General features: G+C 47.0%; 1 protein-coding gene across 2 annotated transcripts in view; it reads left to right on the top strand.

Moving 5' to 3' along the window:
• ASH1L (ASH1 like histone lysine methyltransferase) overlaps positions 1 to 25,869 on the top strand; it is a 2,936,548-nt gene that overhangs the window by 905,775 nt on the left and 2,004,904 nt on the right. For both annotated transcript variants that reach the window (XM_069650029.1, XM_069650033.1), the window contains exon 8: positions 16,457 to 16,530. In XM_069650029.1, coding sequence (XP_069506130.1) covers positions 16,457 to 16,530 — 74 coding nt within the window. The remainder of the gene's footprint in view (positions 1 to 16,456; positions 16,531 to 25,869) is intronic.

The following is a 25,869-nucleotide window of genomic DNA, read 5'->3' on the forward strand; positions in this document are numbered from 1 at the left end:
AGACATAAACTTGTTTGCAAGAGGTATAAATGCTAAATGCCACACTTTCACCTCCAGTTAGCAACAGCAAGGGCCCATAGGGAATCCACTGTGGATTCCATGGTTCAGGATATTTTCTTATGCTTTTCCACTAACACCATTAAATCACAAATTGATTCACAAGAAGTTGTTGGAAGATGCAACATTAATAAAGATTGTGGCAACATGAACACGCCAAGCATGTTATCCCCACCTGCTTCAAATGGTGATGGAGCTCCCTCTCAGCTTGCATCCATTATAGAACCTACTATCAACAGCAGATAGCCCACCTAATTTTCAGTTTGAATTTTCAGCATGACTCCTGAAGTCCTAGTTTGGACATTTTCCTCTACCCCTTAGATGTATCAACATGTTTAGGGACCAAAATGGAAGTGTGTTGTCATTTGGTGTGACAAGCACTCAATCAGTACAATAGACTCGACAACAAAAGATGTGGTTATGCTGTGAAAGTACGTTTGGCAGCATTAGCAGCATACACCACTTCAAAGCACAAGGTTTCATGGTGGAGTATAGTAGTGGTACAAATCTTTGTCAAGGACATCAAAGGACAGTAGCCAGAACAGTTACTTGGGATTACTTCATGCCACTTTTGAACCTCTTCACAGGTGCTTTCTTAAACATCTTACAAATATACAGTAACTTTCTTCACTGCTGTCACATCTAGAAGTGTAGTGAATGAACCACATGCTTTCTGTTGAGGAACCATTTGTTACTAAGCACACAGACAAGTGGGGTTCAGGACGTACTGTAAACCATTGAATTACACCAGCATCTTTTCAAAGACCAGAAACACAAGCGTAAAAACATTACACTTTTATCATATGGCGAACCATAATATTCTGTATTTAAATACTAAAGACTGCACTAATAACACGTCAGCTTTTTGTATCATTTGCAACAGATTAGGGTGACAGCCCAATCGATGCAGCCAAAATAGCCAGATTGTGTGCTGCTTTTAAGAAATCTTCTTCCAGTACAAAAGTTGCTGACACTAGGAAAAGGATATCCACGCAGTTTACGTCCTTACGGTACGAGAAGATGGAGAGTTAGCGGATAAGGATAAGTGGGAAAGAGATACAGGTTCACAAAACATAGGTGAAGATATGTGAAAAGGATAAAAAGGTGCCCCGAAACCCGAGGTTCCAACTGTTTGAATTTCATTACTTATATAGGGTGTATATGGCACCAGAGAAATTACGCATCATGAACCCTCCTGTGTCGCATGAATGTCCACGTGGTAGGGCGGACCTACAAGCTTTTTGCATATGTCTGGGAGTGCCCAGTGTTCATCGGATATTGGGATGAGGTGGTGGGACGGTTTAATATGCTATTGGAGCGCGCTGCTGCTGTCTGCCTGTGGGGACTCTTACAAGGGAAGACACATAAAACACAGAATAAAATGGTGAGATTTGTTAGTTCTAGACAAGCCGCAAATCCCAATTTCATGGAAAGGGGTTGGTGGCCCATCGCTTAGGCAATGGCTGCAGGATGTGCACCAATGGGACTTCTCAGAAGTGGAATATCTGAAAAACCAGAGACTCTGAAGCGGATATGTAAGTGGATTGGGAGGCAACTGTTGAATTAACCAGCTCTTGAAGCCCCCATGAACTGATTAATTACGTTTCGGGAGACTGGGTGGATGCAAAGAAGAATTGTAGCTTTTGCTGAGGTGGCACTGAGATGTGGGATGCATCATGACCTGAACTAACCAGGGGGAAGAAAAACATTATTGTATAAACACTCAAACAAGAGCAATGCACAAATAGTTGTGAGAAATGTATTTTCAATAGGGCCACCTGCACAAACCCAATGTTACTTTCTCAGTGATGGTGCTTGTATCTGTTGGGTGCGCACATGTTCTGAAACTAAACCAGCATACTTTTATTGGTAACGCACATGAGTACACCTACATTGCTCTCTCCACACCTTATGGAAAACAGAGGGTGTAATCACTGAGAACCAGTATGGGTAACCACACACATACAATAGGATTAGTGTGACTGAATGCCCTTGTCGAGTGCTACTTTTACTTTAAAAAAAGAAAGACTCCTGTAATACTACTCCAGTCCTACCACTAGATGGTTGAATATGCATAGGGTGCAACTCTAAACGGATACAAGCCACAAAAAGACCATTTCTGGGTAAGGTTTGATATATTTGCATTACTTTGTAGTTGGAGTAACCTAAGATCCATTGGCTGTGAGAAGTCCGTTGCTAATAACTTTGAGCACATTTGATGCATTTGTATGAAATGTTTCAAAATGTAAATTTTGGTGCAAATTCGTCCTGCTGTTTAAAAGTTATTTACTTTTTGCATTGGTTTTCCCGTAGTGAAAATGAGCATTCATTGAATGCGGCAAAATCCTTAAACCTCTGGACTGATTTGCTTCAGATTTTTCAAACGTGCTGTAGATGTGCTTTTTGTTGGTGCAAATCCATCTAATAGTTTTGTTTCAATATTTATTGAAATCTGGGTGCCCCAGGAACAAAATCTTTTGTCATCCATGCTGCATTGCAGTAACTGAGGCTTGCAGAAAGTGTGAAGAGGTCCCACACTTCTTTACTTTTAGAGAAAGCCTTTTTTGACACCCTCTATTCCCCTTTATCGCTGCGTTCCCTTTTTGACCAAATATGGAAAATGCGCCCTTTAAATTCTGCCCATCTTGTAATCGGAAATATCCCTGAAAGGGGACGCAGCGGGTGTGTAATCACTGCCTTCCATGCGATCACGTTGAGAAGCACTGTAAATCTGGTACGCTTATTCGATCAAAAACATTAAAGGCCCATTGTACTATGCCCTGGCCCGCCCATGCCATGCAGGCCGAGGCCTCCATAGTCGCGGCGGTTGAGTCCAGCGACAGCGTCGACTTCCTTGGTGATGTCGAAGGCGGTCCGGGCTCTTCCGAACCCATGTGCGAGCCCAGACTCATTAAGCAGGCCCGCAGTCCTGTTACGGAGAAAACACTTGGTGGCGAGTGCCACATACACACTCCACACTGAAGACATGCCCAACGCCCACCACGTCGACCTGTTCAAGGCCACGCAGTGTCTAAGGAGAAGTCTCAGTCCAAATCAACTCTGGGCCATCGGGATTGCATTTGCCGCATGACAGGTCTCCCAAACTGGCGCTGAGTAGGCCCGTTTCAGACACTGCCCAAAAACGCCCCCCTTTTCGCACACCGAAGGGCACACGTCAATCTCAAAACCTTTGACGCCCCCTTTTAAGGTGTCGAAAATGCAGGTATCAATTAAAAAACATGGCCCAAAAAATGCTTTTAAAGTCCATAACGTCAAAAACCACCAAATAGTCGACACACCCCATCTAAGCCCCCTCCTTGACAAGAGAGTGGCTATACATCATCTCAGGACACTGCCAGGGGCACTACATCAAAAGAAGCAAACACCCCTTCAAGAGACTCCTGCCTTGCCCCTACTGCCTCCCCACACCCATGAAAGCGTTGACTGGGTGATGAGAAGGATATCTTGCTTTGTGGATTTCATGGACTATCACCCAGAAGAATTTAGGATCACACAGGGTTCTGCACAGGGGTAAAGGGTGTCTAGTGGTGAACCACCTCCTACAGTGCCACGGTTAGATATTTCCCAACCCTGCACGTCTACCCAAGCCCCTGTCACCTCACATTTTCAAGACCCCTCAAAGGACTTGTATCTTGTAGACCCTTCAGACTCCCATGATCCAGGCTCCCAGGGCGACGAGTACAGTCAGGACCAATACTATCACAATGACAACCCAGATATCTACGTCATTCATTCCAAGGCAACCAAGACCAGCCGGTTGCTGACTCAACCATAGACAATAAGCTCCAGTATATCTGCCCAACACTTCAAAATGGAAGCTCAGGAGGTCCAACAAGACAATGATTTTGTGGACAACAAATGGGGAACCAGAAGTCTGGTTGCAACACAATTCAGCCCCATCCTTCAGTCAGTACAAAGGCGCATTCAGCCTTCCCTACTCACACCCAACCTCACAAAGGTGGTTAACCACTGCATTGAGACGTGTTTCAGGCCATCTCCTACTGACCCTATGTACATCAGAGGTCAGCTGAAACTGGACTCCTTTATTGTCACCACAACTGGCAAGAGGGCAGACACACCCCTAGCTTCCGCAGAAGCCCCTCCTGGCAAGGAAAGCAAACGGATTTACACTTTTGGCAGGAATGTGGCATCCTCAGCTGCTTATCAGACCAGAATTGCAAACCATACCACTCTCCTTGCTAGTTATGGTTGCCATGTGTGGGACTCACTAGAACAGCAAATTGAAGTCGTCCCGAGCCACTTAAATCTCAGCTATTGCTGAAGGCAAACCAATCACTAATGGCATTTTCTAGAATAATTTGGACAATGCAGGCCGTATTATAGCTGAGGGCACCTTGATCAATTGCTGTGCCTGGTTAAGGCACAAGTCAGGCGTCAAGCTAGAGACGCAGGCCACACTCCTTAACATGCCCATCGTATCCAACGCTCTGTTTGGCAAAGCAGGTGAGATTGCACTGAAAAGTGCCATGGAAGAAATCATTAGGACAATTGTCCAATAAACCTTTTGTCCAGAGAGGGCCATTTAACACCAGAAGATATTTTTGTGGACAACGTCCAAAACGCTCCTATAACTAATCAGGGAGGTCAGTCACCACTGTGGGGTAACTCACAGTGACAGATATCTGGCGGGTTTTCAAAGAGGAACCAGAAGATCCAGAAGTAGCGGCAGGGCCTCCTCCACTAGAGGCTCCACTACCCCTAAACAATGATGCCCCAATCCTGGTCCCCTCCCATGCTACTCCAGTAAGAGGTTGCATCTCTCAAGTCACCCATGCCTGGGAGGGGGTCACTTCGGACAAATGGGTGTTGTCCACGGTGGCAGGAGGGTACTGTATAGAACTTCTGCAGAAACCACTCCACCATGACACAGGAAAATCACAAAAGAAAAGCTTGTTCTAATGGAAGAAGTCAAAACCCTGCTGGAAAAAGACGCCATAGAAATAGTCCCAGAAAACCAGGTAAACAAGGGTATCTTTTCAAAGTACTTCCTTGTGCCAAAGACAGACTTAATTATGCACCCTTTACTAGACTTGCGCCCAGCAAACACATTTGTCAAACCACAGGAGTTTCACATGGCGGCACTGCAGGAGATAATCCCTCTCCTAAAACAGGGATTTCATGACAATTTAAAATATGAAAGATGCATTCTTTCATATTTCAATGTTCCCAGCATACAGAAAGTATCTATCCTTCCAAATGGCGAGAGAACATTTCCAATTCTGGGTACTCCCATTCGGCATAGCCTCGGCCCCAAGAGTGTTCACGAAGGTACTAGCAGTAGTGGCGGCGCACCTACGCAAAGAGTTTATCCCAGTGTACCCGTATCTGGACGACTGGCTAATAACGGAGGAGAAGCCTCAAATGTGCATTCTCAACACCCAGAGTCAATCAATCTGTTGTTCCAGTTAGGATTCTCCATCAGCGAGAAAAAATCAAGCCTCGTCCCTAGTCAAGTGAAACAATTTCTGAGAGCATTTATAAAGGCGCAAGAAGAATTCCCCTCAAACGAAAGAGTATAAACCATATTGTTTCAAGTACCTCCTTATCTGGTTGCCAGATAGCGTACCAAGGAAATGTGCCTGCTTGGGATGATGGCCTCATATATCTATCCGGTTCCCCATGCGCAACAGCGGATGCGCCCAATGCAGGAGTGGTTAATGTAACAATGGCCTCATGCAAGCGGTCAGTGGGATGTTCTAGTGGTTGTTTCGCTAACCTTAGTACAAGCACTCTGATGGTGGTCCAAAGACAACTTGCTAAAAGGAAAACCCTTTCGCAATCCACCAGTTCAAGCCATTTTGACAACAGATGCCTCACTCTCGGGGTGGGGGAGCGCAGTTACCTTCACCACATGGCCACCGGAATGTGGACACAAACTACAGCCTAAAACCACTTAAAAACCTTCTAGAACTCCTAGCAATGCTCAAGGCACTACAAGCTTTTCCGTGTCGACGGGAACGAGCCAAATTCACCAGCACTCCTGGGTTTGGCTTCAGCCATGCAATTCTACACGCAGATACTTCTTTTCTTTGCCTTTTTTTGTCTTTTTTATCATTCAGGTACCCGGTCCTCAGCGTCACGCTCCTCTCTGGCGCATGTCGACTTCTGCAGGGTTCAGCAGGTGTCCATCCTGCAATGGGCTCGTCCCAACTTCAGATCCCCACGCCCTCTGCCTACCTTGCCTTTGCCCACTACGATTGGCAATCATGTTCGGCGTGTGACTCGCTGTCCTTGAAGGTGTTGAACAGACAAGCCAGGTGGAGGGAGCTCTTCCAGAGGTCGCCTCCAGAGGATCTCAAGAACTTCGTGAAGCATCTTACCAGGCCCATAGTAGGGCCGTTATTCTCCATCGCACCCCGCAAGAGTCTCCTTGCCAGGGACTCTCCCACGCAGGATGGACTGGTCTGGTCCTTCTACCAGCATGTGCACCAAGGCTGCTTCAGCTACCAGACTTCGGGTCGAGGGATCCTCTGATCCTCCCGGGCACAGGTTTGAGGGACCGGAAAATACTCTTACCAGGTCTCGCCTGAGGGGCTCTGCCCTTTTACTGGCTCCATTGGCCGAGGGGCTACACCCTAATACCGGCAATACGTTTGAGGGGGTGCCTAAATGCAGCTCTACTGACCCTCGGGTCGAGGGTGTCACACCTACCAGGCCTAGACCCGAGGAGCAGGGTAGGCCTTGTGATCCACACGCAAAAGTCTTGGACGAGGGCGGGCCCAGCGGGCCGAGCAACGTGTCGCAGGCACGTGGCAGGCAGCTCGACAAAAAAGCCGCCGCACCAGAAAGAGGCACCTGTCCGACGCCATTTCAGGAATTCGGTGAAGAACTAGTGTCAAGGTGGGACTGGCCTGAACCAGGTACGTGGCCTACAGTCTACCCCTCATTTGCGCAGGGCAGCTTTCCTTTGCCTCCATATGGACAGGGTACGTAGCGGCTCCACCAGCTCCCCGCTACCCTGTCGGCACCCCCTGCCACCTCTTTGGCCAATGAGGAGGTGCTCTTAGAGAAGTTCCTCAGCCTCATGAAGTCACCTCAGATGTGGGTTATCAAAGGCGCCATCAGGGAAGTCCTTCCCACAAGGATAGTGGCACCACAGATGCATCTGCCGATGCCTCAGTCCAGGGCGCAGCCACCTCCTCCGGCTCCCCAGCCGACTCAGCAGGGGGCTACATACCAGCCTCCGCCGCATCCTCAGCCTCCGACACCAACTACTCCTCCTCCTCTACAGGATCCTCCAGATCTGCAGGATATGGATGAGGAGGAGGATCCAGACACACCATCCTCAGCCAGGGCCTTCCACGAACGTCTTGCTGGTCTGGTGGAGTACCTGAGCCTCCCCCAACCCGAGGTTGAGCAGGCGGCAGAGTGGGGGTTCTGGCTGAAGTCCTTACTCAACACCCCTCTGCCAAATCAGGGATTCCTAGGCAGTCCGATGTAGTCTCCCTGGCCAAGAAGGGCTGGCTCAAACCCCACTCGGCCCAGCCGGTCAATCGACGCCTGGATGCCAAGTACAGGCAGGTGGAGGGGGGTACACTCTTGCTTTTGGCCCATCCGTAGCCGCACTCTTCGTTGATCGCTGCGGCATCACTATACTCCAAGCCTCAGTCGTCCTCAGCCTCTTCCTCTGCGGTGCTGCTAGGCAAGGAGGAGAAGATCTTGGAGGCGTATGGCAAGGAACTCTATTCCAATGCCTCTTTACATCTACGTCAAGCCAACGCTGATGCCATGCTGGCAGCCGCCAACCAAAGGTTATGGTGGGAAATTTCGGACTTCCCGCGGAACTCCCCACCTAGAGCCAATCATGCTTTAAGGCGGCGCTAGCTAAAGCCAAGCTGGTGGCGCATGACCTTATGGAATCCACAGTGGCTCATATTGATACCTCAGGCTGTGCCATCTGTATTGCCATGGACATGAGAAGAACAGCCTGGCTCTGGGCAACCAAATTCAACCCGGATGACCAGGAGCGCATAATAGATCTACCGTTCGAAAGGGGGGGGGTCTCTTCCACTCCTCTACGGACGAGGAGCTGGACAAAAAGAAAAACAGCTCACAGACGGCAAAGTCTTTATCCATCCTTACAAGGACCACACCCAAATCGTACACCAAATCTCAGCATCACTCGCAGAGGGGTCGTACATATGGAGGGTTCCGCGGCTTACAGGAACGCATATCCAGGCAGCCAGACTGCTCGCCGTCTCAGAGCTGGCGTAAGCAACAAAACGGGATGGGGGGTTGGTTCAGGGATTTTTCCAGTCCTCCTCCCCAGTGACAGCCTCTGAGGGAAAGAAGGCATGACCCGTCCCTTTGGGTCCACGTGTTTCCAGTGGGGGGTGGGGGGGCAGGCTTGCTCTCCATGCACATTTCTGGCACCAGAATTTCGCGGACCCCTGGATCCTATTCATAGTATCCACGGGGTACCGCCTTCCTATCCCAGCCTCTCCTCCCTCCTCCCCTCCACTCCCACAGGTTGGGACAGCCACTCTTTTGGCAGAGATCCGGTCGCTCGTAGAGAGCCAGGCAGTGGAGGAAGTTGCAGCCTCCCAGCGAGGCTTTGGCTTTTACTCCAGGATTTTCGCCATCCAGAGGAAGAACCAGGCAGGCCTGCGAGTTGTGCTGGACCTTTTCTCCATCAACCTCTCCTTACCCCTGCAAAAATTCAAGATGGTAATGCCAGCTTTTATAGTGGAGACATTGGACAAGGGAAGACTGGATGTGCTTCCTGGATCTGAAGGACGCGTACCTGCACGTCCCGATTTGGAAGCCCCATCGTTCTTTCCTATGGTTCAGGATCATGGACTACCATTTTCAATACAAGGTCCTTCCTTTTGGCCTCAACTCGGCCCCCAGGGTCTTTACCAGACTCATGAATGCTGTGGCGGCCCTCCTCAGAGCGCAGGGCCTCCACATCTACCCATACCAGCGACGACTGGCTCGTCAGGGCTACATATCTGGAAGCGGTTCACCACTCCTCCCATGCACTTATGAACACACTGTACGATCTGGGCTTCTCGCTCAATCTCAAGAAGTCACAGCTGTAGCCTACACAGACTGACATTCCTGGGCCTCATCTGGGACACGTGCTCAGAGAAGGTCTTCCCCTCGGAGGACAAAATCTCGGCCATCAAGAGGGCCACCGCTCACTTCCTCAGCAGAGAGATGACCTCGGCATGGTGGTTCCAACATCTCCTGGGTCTACTGGCAGCGGTCCTAGTAGCCGTGCTACATATGAGACTAAGGATGAGAATTCAGCTGCACTTCGCACGCTCATGGAATCGGGAGCGGGGCTCTCAATCCGAGATGATCAACGTTTCTCCATCTCTCCACCCAGACCTAACATGGTGGTCCAGGGACTGCAACCTACGGACGAGCAAGCCCTTTCGGCCGCTCTCCCCACCGGCCATCATCACCACAGACTCCTCACTCGAGGGCTGGGGAGCCACCCTGGATGATCTCTCGGTCCACGGCACCTGGACTCAACAGGACTAGAATTACCACATCAATTGGTTGGAGCTGAACGCCATCTGGCTAGCGCTCAGAGAATTCCTACCACTTCTCAGGGGCAAGATTGTCCTCATCCAGACAGACAACTCAATCAGCATGTACTACATCAACAAGCATAGCGGCACCAGATGCCCTCCTCTGTGCAGACTGGCGATCAGCATGTGGAAAATGGGCCCTGGAAAACGACTTTTACCTCACGGCAGTCCACCTCCTTGGGGAATCCAACCTGGAAGCGGACAGGCTCAGCAGGCTGGGAGCGGACAATTGAGTGGCAGCTAAACGACCTTGTTCAGGAGATCGACAGGTGGGGTCATCCCCATGTGGATCTCTTTGCCACCTGGCACAACAAGAAGTGCTCCCAGTTTGCATCCTGGCAAAGTCGGGGCCCAGGCTCTCTGGGCGACACATTTCACTTTAAGTGGACCAGCATGAAAGCCTACTCCTTTCCGCCCACTCCCCTGATCCACAGGGTAATTTGCAAAATCAAGGAGTCTTGCCGACTCCTTATCATTCTAATAGCTCCATGGTGGCCGGCCAGACCATGGTTTTCGGAGCTACTCAGCCTCTCTGAGAGGTCCCCGATTCACCTCCTGACGGACCCAGCACATCTGCTGGTACAGCAGGGGGGCAGAGTCATCCGCCCTGACCCAGGGAAACTAGCCCTCACAGCGTGGTACCTGAGCAGGTAACGATTGGGCACCTTAGCCTCTCACAGGCCAAACTGTCGATCATACAAGGCGCCAGGAGCAAAGCTACCAGGGCCCACTCCAAAAGCAAATGGACCAGATTCTGCCACTGGGCAAGACTCCCAATCGACCCCTTGGTGTGCACTTTGGACGACGTGCTGTCCTTTTTGGCGAACCTTGATCAATCGGGCGTGCAGATGGACTCCTGCCACACATACCTTGCAGCCATTGGGGCTTACATGAACTTGGACAAAGGCATTTTCTCCTCCCCAACGCTATTGTCAAAAATCTGACGGGTCTCGCTAGTCTCTACCTGCCCGTCAAGAGACTGTACCCCGTGTGGGACCTTACCATATTCTTGGGCGCACTGGAGCACAAACCATTCGAGCCAATGGCATCCATGGACATCAGGTTGGTCACCATCAAGGCGGCCTTACTAATCGGCCTTTCCTCGGCTCGTAGAGTCAGCGAGATCCAGGCGCTGGGATCCTCTGAGCTGTATACCACCTTTCACAAGGATAAGGTAGTCCTGTGGACACACCTGGCATTTCTGCCCAAGGTTCTGTCTGCTTTCCACTTGAACGAGGAAATAGTCCTTCCTACGTTTTTTCCTAATCCCAAGGACGGAACACAGAGTGCTGCACTGCCTGGATGTCGGGCGTGCCCTGAAATTCTACTTGGACACGACCAAGGGCTTCCGCAAATCCGACGCCCTGTTTGTCACTTTCGGAGGCTCAAGGCATATCTCACTGGATGGTCTCGGCCATCAAAGAGGCGTACGAGGACCAGCACAAGCAGTTTTCAGCCAACATGCATGCCCACGCAGTCAGGGCCAAGGCAACGGCCATCACATTCCAGTGCAAGTTATAAGCCGGGCGGCCACTTGGGCCTCTCCCTCGGCTTTCTGCAAGCATTACTGTTTGGATGCTGGCTCTAGATCTGATGCGGCCTTTGGACAGGCGGTACTCCGGAACCTATTTGCTTAAGGAGGGTCTCCCCTCCACCCTGGGGCTACAATCAGTTGTAATCGCTGATACGGTATGGAGGAAAGGCGACGGGATGTAAGAGTAATTATAAGTTACTCTCTGTAGTGACTAACGTACTCTTAGTCCATAGTGCCAGGGATTGTGCCTCCTTCCGCTCACTGGGCACTGGCGTTTGTGCCTTCTCCGGCTCACTGGGCACTGGTGATTCAGCTTCTTCCACCTGATATGCCCGCTTAGCCGCAGGTGTTGTGGTCGACTTTCGGAGGGCCTTGCTAGCTGGTTAAGTGGTTGCCTGCTGGGGTTCCGTGCTTGCAGGTGTTGGTGGGTGCTTTGGCTGCTGGGCAGCCTGTTTTTCCTGGTGGCAAGGGGCCTGTGCTGTAGACGCTGTGGCACGCTCTTGTCTTGCCGTGAAGGTGTCTGCCACTTGGCTGGAGTCTGTGGTTTTGCGTTGGCAGCGACGTGCAGCGGTGGAACGGGGAGTGGTGGCTAGTTCATCCTCGCTGTCAAATGAGGTGCCTTTGGGGGGCAATGATGCAAGGCATTAGTGATGGGTGTATATCCATCTGACAATGCTAGTACATTCTGAGTCATGTGCATTGTCATAAACATGTTGGTGGGCCTGTCATGGTGCACACAGGTATGTGTGGGGGATGCAGTGTGGGGGCATCCTTGTGGTGCGGCCGTGGAGTGCGCAGTGTCTGTTGGCTGGGGTACTTGTGTCTGATGGCTTGGGTGTTGTGGGCATGCCACAGGGGCTGTGTGCCATGTGGGGTTTGATTGTCAATGTGATGGGCTTCCATTGTGTGTGTTGATGCATTGGTGTAGGCTCGGCAGGTATGGTCACGATGGTTGTCAGTTGTGCGACTGGTGTCATTCGTGTGTGCATCTTGACATGCAGTGGATTGGGCCATGTGGTGGGATGGCGGCGGTGACGACATCTGTTGGACAGTGATGTGTGACTGTGCATGCAGATGGCACTTGTCTGTGCATTACAGGGGCCATGTGGGGGTGTCAGTGGGGTTTGTTGCCGGTCTTCCTGGCAAGTACTTACTTGCATGCAATGAGTCTGTCGATGGGTGGCAAGACAGCAGGGATCTGGTGGCACTGGCTTGTCATTTGGACTTGACCATTGGCATTGGGGATGCTATGTGTGTGATGTGACTTTGGAAAATGAGTTACGGCCATTCACCGGCATCAGATGACACTGCTCCCGTCTCTGCATCGCCTACCCCGTCGATGGTCTCCAATGGAGGACGGTGCTGCAGGTCTCCTTCCATGGCTGAAGTTTTATGGGGGATGGCAGACCACCTCCTGTGGCCATCCCATGGCTGTGCTCGGCGGCAAGGATGTTACAGACCTGTAGACGTAAGTCGTCCCACTGCTTATGACAGTCTCTGATGGTCCGTGGCGTTGTACCCACCGCAGATACTTTGGTGGCCACTTCTTCCCATATCGCCTTCTTAATTGGGCTGGGCGCTGCAGATCTGCTCCAAAACCCACATCTGCCTGCTCCACTAGCGTGTCGGCTAGCATATTGAGCTCCTGCTCACTGAAGCGGGGTTTGCTGCGACGGACGGTGCCTCTTCTTGATGTCATCCTCCTCAGTGTCGGTGTTCACTTGGTATAGCAGTAGCACTCCTGTAGGATGTGAATTGCAAGGGATTGTGATTTTAAAGATGGCCGCCGGTGCATTTCCCATTCCGGCGCCATGAGGTTGTTTCTGGTGCCCGTATTACCGGTACCTGTAATTACTGCATTGTCGGTGCCAGTGCCTGCGGCATCGAGGATGCCAGTATCGGGGGGTCAGGGGTGGGGGAGTTTAGAGGCCATTACCGACATGCCGGAATGCACGTGCACGCTGACTCGGAATCTACCATAGATCCCGGCAGCAGTGCTACATGGACACGGTAGCACCAGCATGCCGGTAATTATTTATTTACCGGCAACCTTGTAATGAGGCCCAATGTTCCTTAGAACACACCCTAGGTTATCATCTGAATTCATATCCAAGTTCCATGTTAGCCAGTCCATTGACATCTGAATTCATATCCAAGTTCCATGTTAGCCAGTCCATTGAACTACCTACTATTTTTCAAAAATCCATCAAATTCAGCTGAGAAGCCCCTGTATCCTAGATGTAAGGAGGACGGTCTTGTACTACATATACCAACCCCCTAAGGAAAACAGGCTAACACTTTGTTTCCATAGCACCCGGCAGGGAAGGAGATCATATTTCAAAGAACACTATCTCCATATGGATAGTCACTGCATACAGGTGTGCTACTCGCTTTCAAAAAAGACTCTGCCTTTTACACTAAGAGTCCACTGTACAAAAAGTACAGTAGTTACTTTAGCATTTATTATAAATGTCCCCCATAGACACTATTTGCAAAGCAGCTACTTGGATCTCCATACGTACATTTACTCAGCATTACTGCATTGGCACACTCTAAAACAGATTCACAGTTGGACAAGTTGTGCTAAAACATCTAATTGCTGCTGTGCCTTCTCACAACCCACCTCCTTCTACAGGTACTGCTTGCTAATCTATGCTAACGTGATCTAAGCAGATCCACAATCCTCAGAAGTCATACTTTACTCACTGTAATCGTATTTATGATGCTTGCATCGGCTTAGATTCACATGTGCCCACCCATTGTATATATCTCTTAAGTTCTCCTCTTATGATTTGAGGATCTTATCGATGTGAATGCTTTCATCTTTCACCAACTTGGCGTTTTTGGTTATGCAGTTGATTTAATTTTTACCACATTTAGTCATTCATATGCCTATAAAAATGAACTATATTGTTTCTGATTGCCATATTGAAACAATCACTCAAGATTGACTTCTACTTAAGTTGCAACCTCCCACAAATGTACCTTGATCCTTTCAATCCGGTTTCTCCACTGATCAGATTAATTTTAACGGTATTGGCCTTTTTTGCTTAAGACTATGGCAGCTGCAAATTAAGTAATGGGGCACATAATCACTACGTTCCGTTGTAGAATTTTCATATTACTAATGGCCTCAAAATGGTTCCAAGAGTAAAGAAGTAGTCAAAGAATAGAGCCAGTTGTAGGTGTTATGCAAGTCCATTGAGCGGGACATCACCACCAGTTTCACTGTTCTACAATCTTACATTTCTTGAATAAAGATATTTAATCAATGTATTGCCTTTCTCATCACAAATTAAGTTTGTGCGAGCATATTTGACATTGGACAGTGCTGCAATCTCCCTCATATCGGCTGAGTGACGCTTTCTTGGTGGAGCATGTATATTTTTCTGATATTCCTGGAGTCTACAAAAATGCATAAATCACACACACGTGTTTAAAACTGAAATTGATTTTTAACACTAATCAATTCACATTTGGTCCCTTGTTTTTCAATTTCATAAATATAATTGCACCCACCCATCTGGATTTTCTCAAGAGCTGTCTGGTCATGTGGCTAGTTCTAGCTTCTCCCTCCATCTTACCCATCTTAGAAAGAGCAGACGTGTCGCAATTGTCCATACATGACAGAGGACACACGTGTGGCGTTCATTGGGGTAGTTTCAAATTAGCTAACCTATTGTCACATAGATCCTGCTCCACGTGATGTATTATTATTTGCAAGATTTCTAATGCATGACTTGGTTTATTCACCTGTGTTTCTAATTTTTTCAGCATATGTGCTTTGTATTATCACGAGCGGTTGTGGCCTTTTTCCTTCTTGACCATTACTGATGTTGGTCATAGCGACTGTTTGTAGTGAGTGAGGTATAGCTAGCTGCAAACCAACATTTTTGAAGTGCTGTTCAAATATGGGTGGGTAAGTAAATGGGGAATTATTTTTCATAGTTTGCAAACTTTTGGCAATGATCTCCACCAATTTCGTTCAAGTCATTGCACATGTCTGGTAATTGTACTGATACTCAGATTAGTGTTAGTCCTGTAGTGATCAGTTACTGCCCTCAATGAGTACTGCCTGATTTTAGAGTCGTCACAATTATGATCTTTCTTATGGCTCTTGGGCAATTCTAGTCCATCTGTTATTTTAGATTCCACTCTGGAAGCAGAGGCCAGCCTGTTCATGTGGTTGGAAGTGTATGTTTTCAACAAGGTCAGAATGCATTTTATTGCAAGTAGTTTGTTTGAATTTGCACCAATCAGGTTGTGCACTTCATAAATTAAGGTTTGCATGTCAGCCGCGTACTTCAAGGTGAAGTTTGGTTTGTCCATCGTTTCCATTCATCCGGGTGATGGCCGCACGCTGTCATGCCAATTCAGTGCTGGTTTCGTGATTTTAAAGAGTCTGAGGATGGATTCTGTTGCTGCCAAACGTAGTTTCTATGTGGTTGTTGTAAATTAATTCAGAGGATATGGCTCTGATGGTCAACACAGCAGCATCTTGACTTTCAAGCAGGTAGTTAAGCTAACTCAGCTTTTCAGATTTGTATTGATTTTTGTGATAACTATTAGACCAATAAAGATTAATCTTAAACGTAATGTGAACTGATAGCCGGAAATGTACTTCGTAAACATACCGTTAGTGAGAGACTGATCGTACAGACCTATAGTAGACTACTTTCTGTGGTCTCCAAAAGAAATGTGAAAGTAGTGCCCTAGCTAAGCCCTATTCTGTTGAATTGCAGACTATACATCCCAGAAAGGAAATAAATAAACAGAACTTGAATAGCATGTCCCGAATGACATGGATCAGGTGTTTAATGACTGGTGTTTGACGACATGTGGTGTGATGTGAAGGCCTGGGGAGTGAGGTGGGCTTTTTTTTGTCTACTTAGACTTTGAGGGGCAGTAACTCTGACATTGTGGTTTGGGTTTGTTTGGGCTTTGTGGTGGCTGGCAGCTTGCAGGTGATTGTCTTCCTCTTTCATTTACACATTGGTAGATACTGTGTGAAGTGCTACAATGCTTTGAATTCAGGCCTAATCCCCATGATTACATTATATGCAAAATAGGTTGGACCTAAAAACCCTTACTGTGGTATGCGTTCAGCTGGAAGCTTCAAGCCTGTTGTCGGAATCCATACCTGTTCTTTTTCTGTTTTGCCTGTTGCTCATGTTGGTTTGACTTTTTATGTATTAACTACTTTCCTCATACTTGACCTGATCGGCAAATTTCACATATTTCTGTTGGGCATGCATTTTGATTTGTGAAACTATTTTTGTTTTAGGGAAGTATCTCCGGCAGAAAAGGATTGACTTCCAGCTCCCTTATGACATTTTGTGGCAGTGGAAACGCAACCAGGTAAGAGACTGTCACTATTTAGACTTTTGGGGGTCAAAGAATATTAAAGGTGTACTGCAAACATGAAAATTGAAAGTTTTTCCAATTTCTTTGCCTCTACGGCTGGGGTCTGGGCTCTACCAGCCTTTCATAGTTAATGACCCGTCAATTCCTCTTTTTGCTTGTATATTATGCTAGACCTGAAGGTGTTGGTCTTCATACACCCTTTCATAAGCACATTTTAACAGCAGCGCACAGCCTTCGATTGTGTGCTGCTGTGCTAGTTGTGGCGCACATTCTCGTCAGTCCCAGTGAAGATGCACATTTATTTGCATGTATTTCCCTGTTCAAAGCATTCTGTTATGCCCTCACCTACAAAGGGAATGCTAATGGTTGGCACAGGAGGCCTCTCTTTTGCTACCCGTTTTTTTTTTTTTTTTTTTTTTTTGGTAGCGTGCCACCATTGTTTATAGATCCAGTTTTAGATTGGTCTCCCTAGACTTTTGCTGCACTGTCAATAGCACAGCAATTCTATTAATTTCAAAATCATTTTTACTAGCTTGGTAAAGAAATGTTAGTGTCCGAAGACTTTGAGAAACCTCCGTTTGACTAGTGATGCTGCTTGCTTGAAGAAATTCTGTTCAAATCAACCCTGCCTGCTGCACTGCTACTATCCGCACAGCATACTGCCAGTACTCGGGGAGGTATGCTGCTCCTGTTAAATGGAGTTCCAAGTAGCAATGAAATAGAGCTGTAACCTCTGGAGCCACTACTTGGTGTGAGAAACCTGAAGGGGTCTCCCTAGCTAGTCCCTGGGGATCTGTCATCCAGGTGGCCAGGACACTGCCCTTGCTGTTGGATCCTGTTCCTGGGGATGGACCAGTGAGGGAGGATCACCTGGAGGGGGGGATACTTGGGAAGTGGCACCCAAAGGAGTGAGAGGCGGTATCCCACTTCTTTCAACACCTTTTCCCCATTCTACCATGTAGGATATCCAAAACACTGCCCCGCCTTTTCCGTCACGAGCACTTTCACACAACACGAAAGACAACAGACTAACAACAGAGCCGTTTACCTGACATATCCCACTGCAAAGGTCAGGCAATTGACCAGAATCACACACACACACACCTGACGGCACTTTCCCTTCCCCACAGGGATAAAAGATGGAGCACGAGAGCACAGGACAAGCAAGGCAGATCGCACGACGTGAGAGCTAACTCAACACAGCAGTTCGGGAGGAGGCGACCGAGAGGGTGACCAGGAGAGAAGTGACCATGCCTGTTCTGCTCAAGGCTAGTGAAACCTCCGCAGATGGAAACGTAAGTCTGCGGACAAAGGCCAGCGTATGTTGCAGCAGATGCCAATGGTACACAAGACCCTCCTCTGCTGATAACCAAGCCGGGCAGAGACGCTGTTCTCTGTGATAGCAACCTTGACTCGAAAGAGAAGAAAGCCAAGCGGTTCATCGCAGCCAGTGAGTTGAGGGGAGAGTCGATAAGAACCCAAACTGTGTTGAACGAAAATTAGCAAGCAGCTAATTTGAACTTTGAAAGGTTTAAAGGAACTATTGAGAAAGAGGGGGAAAAGCCGCAACGGACGCATCCGGCACCACGTGGGTGCTCACGCAGGAAACCCCTCGGTGATTACCCGATGGTAGAGACTACCGTAACCAGAAGGCCTTGGGAAGAGGCGAAGAGTCAGGGGTCTTGTAAAATACTCTATACCGTCGAAAGTCTTTGACCAACAGATGATTGTGAAAGCTAAGGGAAATTAATCCTAGATGGTGAAAATTAGTATATGAACAGTGTGTTGACAGGAATGAACCCAACTGAGGGATGTCCACAGTGAATTGTTTGAAAAGACATTAAGACTTGTGAATGCAAGAAACTCCATTGTGAACCCGAAGGAGGGAGGCTTGTGTTTGAAAAGGGATTCGAACCGGGAAGAGGGAGATCCAGGGGTGGAAAGTCCTCACCCAAATTTCATTGAGAAATGAACTGTTCAATTGATTTGTTTGAATACGACTTGTGAGGGGTCTGCACCTGGAAGAGGGGGTTCCAGGGGTGAAACAGTCACCCAAAGTATATGTGGAACAAAACTTTTTGTTTGTTTGTTCAATGCATCAGGCCCTCAAAGGCAAGAGACTTTTATTGAAAAGAGACTTAACCATCGAAGAACCTGACAGCTGATACAGAACTGTCGACACGTGTTGGGAAGGTTGGAGCATGTGCTGTGCTCGGGAGATCCACCTTGTCCCATGCTCAAAACGTGGGGAAGGGATACCACTGGCAATCACATCCTACTTTTTGGAAAAGCTTCTTTCTTTATTCAGAACTTTACCCAACACTTCTTTTTGTATTTAGAGTAAGGATTGGCAATAGATTTTTCTTAGTACAGGCCCTTTTATTTTGATACAACGCTACAAGGACTGCCTTATTTTCATTTGATGGTCGAAGCTGATGCTTGCTCCCATTTTAGGTGTAGGTAAGGTGTTTTTCCACCCTGCATTCACAGTTTTGCGTTCCTTACACTTGGGAAGGATGAGGACATGAACAAAATATAATTGCTGCTTTATTTCTGGTAATGCCACCCATAGATTATTTTAGACACTACCTGCGATGGATGATTCACTTGATGCAGCACACTCTACGTGGACCACAAACGTCAGTCCCTTTGCCAATGCGGATTATGATCAATTCAAACTTTGCCAAGCAGTCCATGGACTCACACTATGCAACTCTCTACACCTTAGGACTCTTCTCCATGCTATAAAATTATGATGAGCTCCATGTGAAAGTTTTTCAACTGTATGCGTTTGGACATGGGATGTACTTTTTGTTTTCTCTGTCCACTGACAATGTTCTTCAAACCTGCAAGACATATGTTATCACCGATAAGTCTATTAGTGCCATTTGTACATCTTGTACATCTGTGTTCCAACCCATTCACTGCATTCAGAGATGTTTATGGCATGACAAGCAGATAAGTGGTAATCAACTATTGCTTCATCATATAGTGGATTTTTTTTATTTTATTGTGAAATATGATCAAAAATGTGACCTTATACACAAATTTACAAATTAGCACCTTACAAAAGGAAATAAAAGAGAAACAAAAAAAATCAGTACATTACAAGTCAATACATTATACAAATGGAATACATTAAAAATCAGCACATTAAAAAGGGCTAAAGGAAGGAAATAAAATGACAATTTTTACCATTCAGACATATACTAAGAGCCAATGATATGGTTCCCCACATAAACAAAATGGTGGTTAGCTATAAAGATGTAGTTCCTTAATCATTTGAATCGCAGCATAGGTTAACCAGACCAACTTTTCCACATATCCTCTGGAAGTACACAAGTAGAAACGTCCTAAGTGTTGTGTCCTAATATCAGCCAAGGCAAAACATTTGACTAGAAGATGTTTCTGGTCTTTCTGCATCATTGCAGTATGTACAGGTATTATTTGTTTCCTCTTGTGTCATGTAACGAGCATATCGAACTTCACCAGTTGGCAAAGTGTTCAAACGGAATTTTCAAACAAAGTATTCGTCAAGGGAAACACAATTTGTGCAGTGATCGATAATACTCGCCACTTTAACCAGTAACACAAAGACAACAGACCCAATTCAAAGCGCAGCGATGCCATGGGAAGAGAAGAGGGCTGACAGAGGACTCTTTTCCAAAGCCTCCACTCAATATAGTGGATTTTCAAAGAAGAAAAACCGATTTTGTTCAAGACCAAAACTAGCGGTGTCCTTCCTCGAACCAGGACTCTGCTCTCAAGTCAGGTTCTTGTGTTGCGGTGCATGTTCTTGCGTTCCACACTAAGCACCATACATCCTGGGTGGGAGGGAGGCATCTGTCCAATTCTGGATAAACTTTGAGTAACTGCGTTGTGTGAGGGAGGCATTGTATCAGAAGTAGACCTTGATACAAGAGATGCAAGTTACAAAAACTTTTTTGATTGTTTAAAAGGGGTTGGAAAACGCCTATCTTGCCCTATAACTAAGATGGGAGTATTCTCGACCATCAAAAAAAAGAAAATAGTGCTAGTCAGTACTAAAATGGCCTATACCAATAATCCAAATGCCTGCCCTCTTTCTAATTCAATAAATGTGTAAAGGACATGTGTAATGCAAAAAGGAAAATCGGTGTTTAAAAGAAATGTCAGTATGAGTGAATAAACTCCCTTCCCCAGGTTTTGTAGCACCGGGTAAGGTGGCACACTTGGACCTTGTGACACACTCTGGCTTTGGACACAAGGATGCAGTTTGTTTCGTGGACCAGGGCCCACTTGGCCTTCCACGAAAAGTCACTAGTTTATCCGCTGGACCTCTCGACTTTCTCTCACTCCATCCCAGGTCACCTTTTAGCTTTTAATATAGTTCAACAAAGGTTTGTGTCAAATATAGTTCAACAAAGGTTTGTTTCCTTCTGGTTACCACATTTTCGTGCAGGTTTTCCTCCGCTGGGTTCAAACCTTTCAATCACAATGTGTGGGGTTCCCTTCCCCAAGCTTCAATCACACCTACATAGGCTTCCCTCTGCGGGGCTCAAACCTCCTTTCACTTACCACATTCGAAACGGCGAGGCTTTTTCTCTTTCCTCAGCATGACCACTTTGACCTTCTTTCCACAAGTCCTCTTGATAAATGTAGTTTCGAGCACAGCACTTATTTTATTTCAAAGTTCAAAGATATCTCTCACATCTAGGTTTGCCTCTGCCTGGATCAAACCTATCAGTTAAAATCTTGCATCTCAGTTTCTTTTTCTTTCCGCCGCTTCAACGGCATCAGACATTTCAGAGACTTTCCATTGGGCAATCATCTTTCACCGGACCACTCTGTTACTTTGTATCTTTAATTTACAGTTCTTTACAATGCTTTGCTTTCTCTTGCTTCTTATTGACACACACACACAATCTTCATTCGTCAGATACTGTTGCTGTCCAGTTTCATTTAACACAATCCGAAATTTCATTGCTTTCATCAACTCACTGACTGTGTTAATTCATTTTCATCTTTCGCGGCTTTGATCCTGAAGTCAAGGGTGATGCCACAATTGCTGCTGCACCTCCCCAACTCTGCCGTTGACCTGGGAGGGTGGCTGGTATTCTTTAAACACAAGAGGTTTGTCTCTTCTCTCTAGCTGGGCTTCCTTGCGCAACTTTCTGAGGCAACGACCTCCCGCCAGGGTGTCCAAGGTTTCTCCGTACCTTGGTTCCATCCCTCTGCATATCGCTCTGCTCCGCCTGTTTCGCCGTCACCCTGGAAGAACTGCTCCTTCTCGTGCATCGCCTTGCTCCGAGTGTCTGTGTTCCACCTTTGCAGCAATGTGGGGAGAGCTAATATGAACCAGGTGTATGTAATTAAGTTCAAGTGCCTGACCCTGCCTGATGTTTAGTGGGACATGTCAAATGTATTGTATGGGTGTTACTCCTTTCAGCCTCAAACCTCCTCTTACTCAGTTCAGTGTTTGTGTAGGAAAGGGTGGGTCTGGGAAGTTGGAATATCCTATAAAATAGGATGGGACAGGGGTGTTTGGAAAGGGGGGGATACCATGTCTCGCCATCGGGCGTTCCTCTACTGCTCCTTGAGGAACCCTCACCCAGGTGATCTTCCCGCACTTGTCCACCCCGTGGTCTGGATGCAAAAGCGATGGCCATGCCCTGGCTACCTGAGCAAGAGATCCCGGTCTAGGCAGTGAAACGCCCTATGGTGTTTCACATAGCCCAGGCCATAGATTTCAGCTATCATATTGAATCAGAGGCTGCACTTGATGATGATTCTCCTTTCAGAGGGGCAGAACCACGCACAGTAGCCCTGATCCTGTCCCGTTAAACTCCAGAGAACCAAAAACCTTTAAAAAAAAAAAAAAAAAAGAAATGTACTGCTAAAACAGCTGCCCCACTAAACATGCAAGCTAGCATTTTAGAACAGACGTGGGAGAAACATTGAGACAAAGTGCGAGAACTAGATGTTCCCATTGATTTGTATTGGGTTGAGTGAAATTGAATCGTGAAAAAGTAAGTATGATGAATATCAATATCTTGGTCATAGAAATCTGTCGCCTTCATCTTAAATTGCGAGGATTGGCGGATAGAAGTAAAGGAAAGTTTGTTTGCTGGAAACTGAACTGTGCCTATATTATAAAGCCTTAGCTTATTGCTCTGAAGAGATCTCCCTGCAAGGGTTCACTGGTTCAGGAGGCTAGAAAAACGTATAAGCTACACAAGAAATACATCTTTAGACCTATATGTAATGACCAAATACAGGCAGCAGAATCCTTCTGCTCAATCTCCCCTTTGGCAAGTGTTTGCAAAGAGTTTTGGACTAAAATAAAAACCTCTAACTTATCTCACTGCTAATATCTTAGTGCATAGCTGGGAGACCATTTCAACTGCACATATAGCATTGTGTTTCCATATAATAAAGACATTCTTATGGCTGATGTTTTGGACAGCATACTATGCCACTTTTCCTCCATTCCAATTCAATGAAACTAAGCTTGCACTGCAGGCGTTTGCCCTGTCCTGTTTCCAGTTTATAAACACAAACTGGATGTTTGCTATGCCATCCTGCATTTATCACTTAAGGTTATTGTAGAAAATGGAAGAATGTTATCATGAAAAACAGCACTTTAAAAAGGGAGACCGATTAGATTCAATATCATACCGCCCTGTATCCTTCTTGGATGGAGTTGCTAAGATTTCTGGGTGAGTAATCTTTTCAAGAGTTTTTGACTTTCTTTCAAATGCTAAGATATCCTGAAACCCCTTATAAATTCAAGGAAGGTGTGGGTTGTGTTGCAGTAGTCCTTAATCTCAACTTCACTTTGAAAAAAATATACATTTGAATGGATTGTGTCCTCCCATATTCCTCATGTTATGATGTATCCTTCAGCTGCTTCGGAAAAGAATTTGGTGCTGTGCGTCGCTGCAGTCGACTTGATGTCCCTCGATGGCTTCTGTCTCGTAGTTGACGTCAACGTCTGTATATATAGCACGTTCAGCATCTGTTGGCTTCAGTTCTATTTTTCAACAACCGCATTCACTTCGAGAATTACGACGTGCTTCAGTTTTGTGAGAAAATTTAATCGAGCAATGGTTTATCTTCAGCTCTGTCAACCCCGAAGACCTGCTTCAAAAGGTAATACAATTGTGGCACCAAGATGTCCCTAACTGACCCTCATCGGGTGTATTTGTGGTGCCTTGGCTCCAAACATAAAACTGTGGACTTTCGGTCGATGACTGGTAAGACTGCGAAAGAGCGTAAAGGGGAACTAGCGGCGGATAGGACCCCTACTAAATCCCATTCGATGACCCCGTCGAGGAAAAGATCAAACGAATAGTCGAGGGATTCCTCTCCTTGAAGGAAGAGATCAAAAAAATGGATCACGCTTCATGAGCGGAGCACACCATTCCTCGTCATCTTCAAGGAACTCTGAGACAAAGCATCACAGGCTGCTGTCTTAGAGTTCATCTGATTCATGTTAAAAATCTTTTGAGAAAGAAGCCCAGACCCCCTCAAAGGAAAAATCCATGCTCTTGTCGAGCCGCATAAGGCAGACGAGGAAAGACAAAACATTTAATTCGCCCTCGAGCCCAGAATGGAAGTGGAAGACCCATTGAGATCCTTCGAGAACTCGACGAGAAATCATCTGATAGTCCTTCAAGTGTCAAACCCTTGGAGGGCTTGGTCGAAGGCAAAATCGACGAAGAAGTCACCGAAAACGTCAACACCCTTAGCGTTCACGCCATCGAAGTCAGTCGTCAACGCCATTGGTGTTGAGGTCATGGACGCCTTTATCGAAGCCATCGACCGATTTACCTTCAAAACCAAAATAAATTGAGAAATCTTACAAGTCACTACCAAATAAGATTTCTTTAGGTCTTTGTCCTCAATTTATGAGGAATGAGAGTCCTCAGATCAAGAAACACCACCATTTGGCTTAGATCGAAGTACACCTAATGTCCCAGAATGTCTGTTTGATTTCACAACAGATTAAAGTAATTGTAGGAAAATGTGCAGTCTGCTAGTGGGGTTAACACTTAACCTGCGCTGGAGTTTGGCAAGCTGGATCCGCCAGACTATGCTGATGCTTCTTATAGGCATCTGATGAACAGAGCAGTAGAGTGTTAGGGAGAATTCTCTCTTTAGGCTGAATTTCCTAACCTAGTGAGTCCCCCAGCAGCTTTGCTGGATTTCTGGAATTTGTTTTTTTCTCCTGCCAAGAGTGAGACTCTTTTTCTCCCACTCTTGGACATGATTTTTGGTGTTCCTTTGACTGTTTGTGTTTTATGGGCTATGGTGTCCTTTACTCCATAGGGCCTAATGTGTTTTTACTATGTGTGTTACACAGCACTCTCCGTGCAGTGACACAGTGGTGTCATAGTGACACCCCACCATAGACTCCATACCCTGGGACTGACTGTCTCCCAGGGCATGTAAAGTCACCATTGGCTTTACTAGTCCCAAATTATTAACACAAACCGGTACAAACCATCATATTTTGGACATACTGGTCGGGGCAATTCGATTGCCCCGGGGTCTGTTAGTCGAGGGGAAACCTCTCCGTCCCCCCTGATCGAGTTTTGGCTGGTGGCAGTGGATACTACTTTTTATATTCGACCGCAAATATATCCCTATGGGATGTTCAAGGCTACCAACTTTAATTATTTAATTCTTATAGCCTCGAACATACCGCCAGTTTATTTAATATTAATTCGCCGGTTGGTATTTTTTGCCAGGACTCTATTCTAAAATGGCGTTTGTGTTCTCTTCTGTGACTCCAACCCAAGTTGAGCCCTTTGTTCCACTTTTGGCGGGCTTCTCCACAGAAGCCTCCAAAAGTGGTGCCACTCTGTCTGGGTACCACAGGGAGTGTGGGAGGGGGTTTAGGCACCCTGGACTGACTTACCTTGGTAACTCAAGTCACACTCTTGTGTGATTGGCCCAAGTGGTGAGCCGGCCGGCTCACCACTTAGCATGTTTGATTGACAGCTAGGCTGAGTGAATGGGGGTGTGCTGCATAAAAGCAGGGCTTTGGGGAACTTCAGAAGTCGCCACAGGATCTGAGAATCCGACGAGGGAGAAGCTGAGCCGACCTACCACGACAACACCACCGGAGGAGCCCTGCGGAACCGACTCGCCACTTCCCGACGACAGCGAAGATCTCCCTGCTGGAGAGGCTTCTTCCCCTGACTGGTGGGCACAACCAGTTTACCTTCTTTTCCTCGCATCCCAGGACGTCTTGTGGTCGAATTGCCCGTGCCAAGCACCCCGGCAACCGGATAGCCACTTACCACTGGACCTCGAATAAAAGGACCACTCCTTTTACCTGAGACCTCC

Source organism: Ambystoma mexicanum, chromosome 1p (genome assembly GCF_040938575.1).
Source record: "Ambystoma mexicanum isolate Mex_15411 chromosome 1p, UKY_AmexF1_1, whole genome shotgun sequence".
In the NCBI taxonomy this organism is placed as follows: domain Eukaryota; kingdom Metazoa; phylum Chordata; class Amphibia; order Caudata; family Ambystomatidae; genus Ambystoma; species Ambystoma mexicanum.